At 44.0% G+C, this 9,931-nt stretch overlaps 1 protein-coding gene across 1 annotated transcript; it reads left to right on the top strand.

Annotated features, from left to right (window-relative positions):
• Positions 1–2,748: 2,748 nt before the first annotated feature.
• On the top strand, positions 2,749–9,694 carry Edn1 (endothelin 1). Its single transcript, XM_042678539.1, has 5 exons — positions 2,749–3,166; positions 4,789–4,957; positions 6,527–6,685; positions 6,863–6,976; positions 8,473–9,694. Exons 1-5 carry the CDS (start codon positions 3,103–3,105, stop codon positions 8,573–8,575), a joined length of 609 nt encoding a protein of 202 aa, XP_042534473.1. The 5' UTR covers positions 2,749–3,102; the 3' UTR covers positions 8,576–9,694.
• Positions 9,695–9,931: the final 237 nt, after the last annotated feature.

Here is a 9,931-nt window from a genome sequence, read left to right on the forward strand (position 1 = left end):
ACAGCTGCCTTCTCTGGGTATCTAGAAGGAAAGAGGGCTGACAGAAGTGGTATTGATGAGAGCCAGAGATTCTACCAAGGCACTAAAAGAGGAGACCAGGAATCACACACACACACACACACACACACACACACACACACACACACACACACACACACACACACACACACACACACACACACACACACACACCCCTACCTTGAAAAAAATCAGGATGCAAAAACCAGGGCAGTTATTTTAACTTGGAGAGATAAATCGTTCCCAAATCTGAAATCCTGGGTTTGTATTTGAGATTTCCTTTCACTGAGTTGGGGGAGCGGGGAGGAAAGGGGGAACAGGGGAGGGCAGATCACTGCCCAGGTTTGAATTTCTCTTCCTGAATCCATTCCCAGGATGACATCTTGGAGGAAAGAGGAGGTGGGAAGGTGCGTGGGCCGTTTCCTTGTGCTTCACCTCTTCACCTGATGGCTGGTGCTTAGGTCACCTGTGGGTTAAGATGGGGGGCGGGGAGGGCAGGCAGCGGCCCCATCCCAACTGGAAGATGGCCCAAGCTTGGACACAGAAAGATACTTGAGCAGGGAGGAGGTCGTTTCCAGGGAGGGCCTGGGGCCACACGGGCCCTGACAGTGTTTGGTCAAACCTGGCAGAAGGTTTTTAAGGAAACAAGGTGTGGAGAGGGATAGGGAGGTACCCTTCAATACACATTTCCTAGTCACCTTTTTCCCTGGGAGTGGGGGGGGGGGCGCAGAAGTTGACAAGCTTGGAGCTTGTGAATGTGACATCAACTCTTTTCAAGGCCTCTGCCAGAGCTGGGGCGGGCAAAGCTAGCTTCCTGCTTGGGCCCAGTTCTGGGGGGAGCTGTGGCCTCCCTGGGCCCCAGGGTTGGGCTGAGGTAAGCAAGGCGGAGGCTGAGAGCTTTGGGCAGAGGCGCTGGGCATCATCCCCAGGTATCTCCGTGCGTGCACGTGGGTGTGGGAAGGGAGGCTTCCTGCCTTTTCCCTCTCCAGCTCTTACTGCAGAAGCTTTTTCAGGGACTAGATCTTGGGGACTTGACCCTGCCATTGTGGCTCACTGACTGGCATCTCCAGGGAGGTCCAGGGGGTTCTAAAAATGTTGCAAGTCCACAGCTTCTGTGTTAGGATAAAGCCTGTCCTTTAGATTCTAGAAATGAAGAAACTGTGCGGTGGGATCCTCCTGTGTTGTTGGAATCCTCCCCCCCCCCCCCCCCATCCACACACACATCACCTTACACACACACACACCAGAAAACCTGAGCAAAATAAGAATTGGAAGAAATCTTGGCCTAAACTCAGCTTTTCCCAGCGCAGGGAAGAGAACTGTCGGTCTCTCCGGGGCGGGCTGGGAAGATGGTGATGTCGCTGTGCATTCTGATTCCCCTCCCCCCTTCGTTTCTCGCCTGAAAAGTGGGGCTCGTTGAAGTAGTCAGAAACGTGTTCTATGTGTGTTTGGCTTTATTCATTAAGGCGTGTTGTCACTTGTACATTAACTGTGCTGTGGGCACCTGAGGGGGGGGGTTATTTCAAGGTTAGATAGACAGGAAATTGTTTGGAAAATGTAAACACATTATTAAATGTGAGGTATTATCTGATCCTATTATTCACATGACCATTTCCGTCTTCCCAACACTGTCCACACTGTGTATTCACATAGCGCTGTATCAGAACACCCTTTTGCCCTGAAAGAGGAAGCCAACAGGTGGTTGGGGGATGGTGATGGATTCCCTTAGGGAATTTGTGCCCATGTCAGGGGGGCAGTGGAGTCATCTGAAATAGTTGGATTTTCTATGTTACAGGCTTGTTCCCTTCCCTCCCTCATTTCTGGTCACCAGTTCTTTCCTCCATGGTTTCAAAATTCAAGGCTTTTACTTTTTTTGGCCTAATAAATAAACATCAGCCCCTGTAGCTCTCCATCTCCCCCTGGTGTTCCTCTCCTGTCATTTCTTTAAAATCTTGGTATTGACAATGGGCCCATGGCCAGGGCAGAGGGGGTTCATATAAGAAGTGTGTGTGTGTGTGTGTGTGTGTGTGTGTGTGTGTGTGTGTGTGTGTGTGTTTGGGGGGGGGGTCTCTTCTAATCAGGGATACTGAGGGAGGCCGGACAGATCTGAGTATATGCCTGATAGATTGCTAGGCTTTCTTCTTCGTTTCCATTCCTGCCAATTCCCTCCCTGATCTCTCTCAGGGTAGATGCAAAAAAAACTTTAGGAAAAAAGAGAAAAAAAGAAAAAGAAAAAGCCTGGGAGGGGGAGAGGGCCTTGAAGTTAAAAATGCATTGATGGGCCAAAATAGTTTGGGAGGGGGAATAAAAAGGGAGAGGGTCCTCTTGCTTGATCAAGACTAAGAAATCAGACAGACGTAAAAGGAAAAAGAAGCAAACAACAATGAAAAAAAAATCCCCTGCACACAATACAATCTATTGAAACTGTAGCTCATACTTTTCATACCAATGGTATGACTTTTTTTTTTTTTCTTTTCCTTCTGGAGAGCCTCTTCTGATTCTTGAACTCGGGCTGGCAGCTTTTGGAAGGGGAAGTAGACTCCAGCACTGCACGGGCAGGTTTACTAAAGGTCTTTAATGGGTATTTTCTTTCTCATAGCCCTGCCCCCTGAATTGTCAGACGGCGGGCGTCTGCCTCTGAAGTTAGCAGTGATTTCCTTTTGAGCCTAGCCTTATCTCCGGCTGCACGTTGCCTTTTGGTGACTAATAGCACAATAACATTGTCTAGGGCTGGAATAAAGTTGGACCTGTTTACCCCCACTCTATAGGGGTTCAATATAAAAAGCCAGCGGAGCGCTGTCCAAGTCAGACGCGCTTCTCCAACTGCGCCAGGGCGAGCGCTCCGGGTCCGTGGCTGCCTCTCCGCACCGCGCCGCGTGCGCGCGCTCGCTCGCAGCCGGCTCTCAGCTCTTGCCGCCGGCCCTCCCCGGGCAGAAAGCGCTCTTTCTCCTCTGAGAAGACACTTAGACGGAAGGCTTTTACCCTGTGATCGCAACAACCACCAGCGCTTGGAGCAAACGGACGCTGTTTTCTTCATTTTCTTTTGGGTTCAGAGTGTGATCCTTCTTGATTTTTTCCCCCAGCATGGATTGTTTCTCCATGATTTTCCCTCTGCTGTTTCTGGCTGTCCACGGAGCTCCAGACACAGGTAGGCACGGCTTGATTTGGAAAGCTCTTTTCTGATTCATCTTCTGGATTTTTCTTTTTCTTTATAAATTAGTGTAGCTGAGATAGAGAGCGCCTGGCAAGTATTGCTCAAATCTACTGAGTGTTCCGGTGGAAAAAAAAATAAAATAAAATTCTTCGACTGGATACAATTGACTGCAATTAAATACAAGGGAGATTTAAAATAACTTTTTATCACTATCGTTATCCTTACTATTATTCCAGGATGCATTTCCTTGGTTTAAAAAATAACTCAAGAAGGATATAAGGCAGCTATAACTTAGTTTACAATACGTGTATTCATACAGGTAATGCGGTAACATGGTGCACTTGGAAACTTTTATCTTATTCAAACACTGCTTTAATTGTGTGCTAACGTGTAAAATATTGAAACATTTTAGCTCAAAGCCAAGGAATTTTATCCAGGTCATTAAAGTGATACAGGAACAGTAGACTCACCTGCAAAATGCATGTTGTAGATATATATATATATATAAACCCCAGGCAGTTTCAGGGCGAAGCAGATGTTTTCTTTAAAATTTGTCATTATTGACTTTGGGTTTCATTTGGCAGATTTTTGGCAGTCAAAGCAGTGCGATCTTTATTTTTCAGTTGTAGTCACCTGTCCTGGGAGGGGAGCTGGCTGCTTACGGATTTAGATAGCATGTGTGCATCTGCCTACTGCCTTGCCTCCCCTTCCTTCCAGGGTCAACGCTCTTCCTTTGTCCTTCCTTGACCCTGACCAAAGAGAAAGGATGCCAAAAGAATGAAGATCCTGGAATGTGTCTAATCATTTGAAATGTCCCAAATCGGGCAGATAGGCTGTATTGGTAACTAGTCAATGGCAAGACACAGCTGTATCAGGGCTGAGGGACAGGGGTACTCCCCTCCCCCCCACCACACACACATTATGCTGCTCTAAGGTCTCTGAATTCACACTTCATGGAGTCCTAACTGGGTGGCTCCGGTTGTTTCTCAGCATCTCCAGTGGTTTCTGTGGAGTCTCCCACCAGAGATGCATCTCCTAGTTACTTTCTCTTTCCCCTGCTGGTCATTCCCTGGTGCTCTGCCTTCTACATGATTTGCAGAGGGGGTGTGTGTGTGTGTGTCTTTTGGGGCACTCTGTGTCTGGCATGAGGTGTGCAGCGAAGAGCATCCCCTCAAGCAGGATGGAATGGAAGTGTCTCCCATTCTAGGAATGGGCAGTATCAGTTATTAATCTGTAGTCATTCACTGATTTGAACCCACTGTGGGTTAGGTGGCCCTACTAAGTGTCCAGCAGAAGTGGCCTCAGCTCTCCAAAAGGCAGCATTTCCACGCATGTCCTTGAAGAGGGGCTGCTAAGACCTTTTTGAGGGGTTTGTCTCTTCTGCATTTGTATAACCTCCCTACAGGTGGAGAAGCCAGCCAGGGGAAAGGTGAAGCCCTGTTAAGGAGAAAAATAAATAAATAGCCCTTTCCTTCTGTTTGCATTGCTTGCCAAGGGCAGCTTCACGCTTCACGCTTTGAACTGACGGCTCTGCTAGATTTGGATGGATATTCTGTGATCCGGTATGTCTCTGAGGGGGCATCACACACTGACTGACCGGTGCTTTCTCTCCGCAGGGGCCTTGGGGACTGAGCTTAGCACTGGAGCACCGAGCAGAGGGGAGAAGCCCCCTCCCAGTGAGCCCTGGCGGCCCCGCAGATCCAAACGCTGCTCCTGCTCTTCCCTCATGGATAAGGAGTGTGTCTACTTCTGCCATTTGGACATCATCTGGGTCAACACTCCTGAGTGAGTCTCTAGAGGGCATCATAACTCTATAGTCATTCATCAGCTGAGCAGTTCCTAGAGCTCTTGTTTTGGGGAGCTTCTGTCTTGGATTCTGATGGTAGCTCTTCTGACAACAGAATAGCACCTTAGTAGGGTACTTGGGCTGCATTGTTTGCTTCTTAGCAGTTAAGAAGAGGGTTTTCTGATGTCTGTAGCTCACACTACTTAATCATTATGGGGTAGATGGAAGAAGCTGAGGGCAAGCTGAAGCTATGCATGCTTGGCAGGGTGCTTTCATGGTGCGATCTTACTAGGTTCTCAGGAAATAAATTACCCAAGTCTCATGCAGGTGGAGAGGTAGAAAAGATCACAGGCAGTCATAAGCCAATCCCTTTGTTTTATCTATAGAAAAATTAAAGCCCATAATGTTGAACTCTGTCCTGCAGGAATGATTTCCTGGTATAACTGAACAGGATTCTAGATCTCTTTTTTTCTCACTTTTTCTCTTTAGAAAACCCAATTTCAAGACAGAAATATAAATATAAAGTCTATAGATTTCTCTTTTGACAAATATAGGCAATTTTTTTCTCTTTTGCTCCAAGCACTAGATCCTCCATTAATATTTGTCATAAGCAAGGATATTGTGCTTACCATGTTCACTATGACAAAAGACCAAAATCCAAACAAAAGTACATCAAACCTAAATACCATGAGCCTAATAGTACTTTGAAAGATAATACTTCCCAAAAGACTTTATTATTATTTTTTTCCTGAAAGTTGTGGGGCTTGAACTCAGGGCCTAGGCTTTGTTCCTGAGCTCTTTTGTTCAAGGCTAGCACTCTACCACTTTGAGCCACAGCTCTACTTCCAGGTTTTGAGTGGTTAATTGGAGATAAGAGTCACTTACGGACTTTTCTGCCAAGTGTTGGCTGTGAACTTCGATCCTCTGATGCCAGCCTCCTGAGTAGCTAGGATTATAGATGTGAGCCATCAGCACCCAGCTGACTTTATTCTTTATGCCATATTGTGAATTATTGGGCAGGCTTTTGGCCACAAGTCCTTCCATAGCAATATGATTTCATCAATCCATGGAGGAAATGTGAAAATATTGGTTTTTCCCGGCAAGCTCTTTTAGCATTATCATTTATGATTAGAATTGAAAATAGGTTTGAAAAAAATGTTCTGAGTCATGGTTTCACATTAAAGTATATCTATTCTCTGACCTTTGGTTTAAGTAGCTGTTAGCCAACTAGCACATTAGAAGGAAGAAAATGCAAAACACACACTAAAATAGAGAAGTAATTATTTTGGACAAAAAATATTGCTAGGTGATTAAACTTTGTTAATGATTGCTATGGAATGAAATTTCATTGCAGAGAAACTTGATTTCTTCCCTAATGGGTACACCCATTGAAGGCTTTTGATAGGGACGTGTTGCTGATTACAGCCACACTTACTGCCTTAAGTTATGCTCTCAACAGATTTGTGACTAGCTCCTTGTATACCCGGTAGCATGAACTAGCCCCAAAGAATGTATCATTTGGAAGATTATTTATGGTAATAATTTGTATTCCTATCTCTCTACAATAGGCATGTTGTTCCCTATGGACTTGGAAGCCCTTCCAGGTCTAAGCGATCCTTGAAGGATTTATTCCCTATGAAGGCAGCAGACCACCTGAACAGATGCCAATGTGCTAACCAAAAAGACAAGAAGTGCTGGAATTTTTGCCAAGCAGGAAAAGAACTCAGGTGAGTCAAAACACCTTTGCTTTTCAGTCCATAGTACAGACACCTCACCTCCTTCTTCTTAGGAAGATATGTCCTGGCTTTGGAGAGGAAGAGAGAGAGAATCTAGGCAGAGACATTGACAGTTCAAGTGAATCTCAAACGATCATTGATGGAAATTTTTTCCTTGTGTTTTAACAGAGTACAAGACAGTACACAGAAAGACTGGAGTAACCACAAGAAAGGAAAAGGGTGTTCCAAACTGGGAAAGAAGTGTATCCATCAGCAGTTGGTAGAAGGAAGAAAAATGAGAAGGTATGAGGTCTTTCTTTTATGACCACACGTGCTAATGACTTAATCCCTTGGAACGTCCTATGGAAGCTGGAAAAGGCTTAGAATAAAATGACAAAGGAGATCTTAATGGTGTGTAGATTGAACAGAGCAAGGGAATCCCTCCCAAATACATTCTTGCAGGCCTTGAATGCCCACTTCTGCCCACTATGCTTCAGCCAACACTAGTCAGTCTATAGGCAGATTTTTTCCAAACAAAAATCCATAGATAGCTGTGTCATTTGGTCATCTTCAGTCTTTCCCTCTCTGTATCCAAGCGCTTCACATGTTCCTTGTAAAATTAAAACTCGTTTCAGGAAGAGAACATTTGTTTTCTTTAAACTCAAAATGTCAGGCACAGTTGAGTTCTTCAAAAAAAAGTAGCAGTTATTCAAACGACTGAAGGGAAAATCTAATCCATTCGGTAGGGTTGGTGAGAATCAGGATATGCTATTTTTTGGGTTTATTCCTACCATTACTTTTTAAATAGGGAAATTCATTTGGGGAGAGCCAATGCCATTCCAAAAGGCTGTCTAGTTTCCAAACCCTGCCCAGTGGCTCTGAGCAGCTTTGTGGCACAGCTCCTCCCAAATCTTAAGCTTTTGGAAACCCACAGGCTGGAGGGAGGAACCCTATGTTCAGATGTGTTACATGTCCTACATTTCCCTGTCATGGTCTAGGGAAACTGTTCCAAGAAACAGTCGTTCTGTGATCAGTATTCTGAGCCCAAGCTTGGCAGTCCTAAAGAACTCCTGAGTTGTTTACTACTCATTTGTGGGACAACGTTAGATATTCTTTGCTCACACCTGTCTCAGGTGTTTTTGAGCCACACTAGGAATGCTCCTTTCTTAGGTCACAGTTGCTGAAATGAACTGGAATTATCATTGTTTCTATTCCTTTTTATTATGTCATTTATTAATGTTACTCTTCTTCTTTCTTTCTTTCTCTTGGAAAGGAAGGGAAAAAAAATCAAACCAAACCCAAACAAAAACATTAGACCTGCAGAAACCTACAATAAAAAAAACACACCCTCAAAGTATGTTCTTTGGGCCTACCTATAGGCATCCTGTCTTCATTTCCATGTCCAATTTGTTACCTTACGTTTCTTATGTGACTTAGAAAATGTGCAAGTGGGCTGAGCTTGTCTGTAATGGTGAAGATTGGAGCTATAAAAGATACTAGAACATCTCCATTTTATTAAAAATATATTTAGTGTCAATTTCCTCTACACAGAACCCTATGATCCCTCTCCCCTATCCTAAGTATAAGGGGCAGGCTTTTTTTTTTCCACAGTAGTATTCATACCTCTTGATGTTTTTATCATACAGTAGCATGCTATTGTGGTCAGCAGTAAAAGTTCAGAAACCAGATTTAGAAATGTTTATGCCAGTTTCTATTTTAGGTGTTTCTTTAGCTGAGGAGTCATGTCTTGACCTTTTAAAAAAAATAATCTTTGTTCTCTCTTGTCTTGTTTCTAATAGGTTGGAGTCCATCAGCAACAGCATCAAAGCATCTTTTCGTGTTGCAAAGTTGAAAGCCCAGCTCTACAGAGAGCAGAGAGTGACCCACAACCGAACACACTGATGATAGATCACCTGCCGGAGGAAGCTGTCACCGCCATATAGAGAGCCTGTGGTCAACTCGGCACCGGATCCAGATCCATGCTGGCTGGAATCAGAGCAAGAGAACAGTCCCTGCTTGCTCTAGACTGGCCAAGGACTAATATCCTTGTTCAAAACATTCCAGAAAGGGTCCAGGAGTTTCCCCTTCCCCCCTGCAACATGTCTCCATTTGCTTCCAATGCTTTTGTCTCTTCTTGCTCTTTGGAAATGACAATGGACCTCTCAGAGCACAGAGACACACAATGACATTCGAATTAGGGTGGCACCCTCCAGAGGGAGGAAGGAGATTCCACACCAGGGTGGAGTTTCTGAAGAAAGTCCTAAGGGAGTGTTTGTGTCTGACTCAGGCGCCTGGCACATTTCAGGGAGAAACTCCAAAGTCCACGCAAAGATTTTTCTAAGGAATGCACAAATTGAAAACATACTCGAAGGACAAACATTTGAGTTTTTTTTTTAAAAAAAAGACATTTTCGTTTTTAAGTTGTAAAATACAAAACTGAAAGAGCTTCTTACTACTGTCAATCGGGATGTGTTTCATGAGTCTACCTCACCTGTAATTGCACTCTGGCAGAAGTTTTCTCACCTTTAGTTATTGTTTCCTCAAATGCTTTCTCCTTCTGCCACCCCCCCACTCCCAGCCAGCCCCATACTAAATCCTAGTCTGGTAGAAGTCTGGACCAAGGTGTCAGTGGTTGATAAAAACATTTTACACTCATCTACTGGCTCTGATCCATAAGAAACAAGATTATTGAATCAGAACGTTCCCTTTTCTTGAGTTTTTGGAAGCGCAATGGTAATAAGGTTGTTTATGAAAGATACTGACAGTTGGTTATGCTTTAAAGCAGTAAAGTTATGTTCTTTTATGTCACCGGCAAATGGAAGAGGTTAGATTGAATTTTGATGTACTTATTTTTTTATAGATATTTATATTCAAACAATTTATTCCTTATATTTACCATGTTGAATATATGACTGGGCAGGCCATATTGGTCTATGTATTTTTTTTTAAAGAATCTATTTCTGAATGAAATTGAGAACATGCTTTGTTTTGCCTGTCAAGGTAATGGTGTTAGAAAATAAATATTTTCCCTACTATAACTGATGTGTCTGATCATTTCTAGAATTCCTAAGGAGTAGGCCAATGGGTGGGGGGAATCCTTAAAGATATCTTCATAGAAAGGAGACAATTAGAAGGAAAAATTGTGAAGTTAAACAAGCACTTGATCTACATCTTCAAAGTTGCTTTTAGAGTGCAGTAAAGACAAAACCAAAGACCATCTTTAACTCCTGTCTTGGATAGCAGCCTCTTGCTTCCCTT

This window comes from Dipodomys spectabilis, unplaced genomic scaffold (genome assembly GCF_019054845.1).
Source record: "Dipodomys spectabilis isolate Male_0828 unplaced genomic scaffold, ASM1905484v1 ptg000045l, whole genome shotgun sequence".
In the NCBI taxonomy this organism is placed as follows: Eukaryota; Metazoa; Chordata; class Mammalia; order Rodentia; family Heteromyidae; genus Dipodomys; species Dipodomys spectabilis.

Excerpts from the sequence above, each read along its gene's own strand:
- Edn1 (XM_042678539.1), top strand. The coding sequence starts at position 3,103 with ATGGATTGTTTCTCCATGATTTTCCCTCTGCTGTTTCTGGCTGTCCAC. Across the intron at positions 3,167-4,788 it reads CCACGGAGCTCCAGACACAG|GGGCCTTGGGGACTGAGCTT; the intron begins GTAGGCACGGCT and ends TTCTCTCCGCAG. Across the intron at positions 6,686-6,862 it reads CAAGCAGGAAAAGAACTCAG|AGTACAAGACAGTACACAGA; the intron begins GTGAGTCAAAAC and ends GTGTTTTAACAG.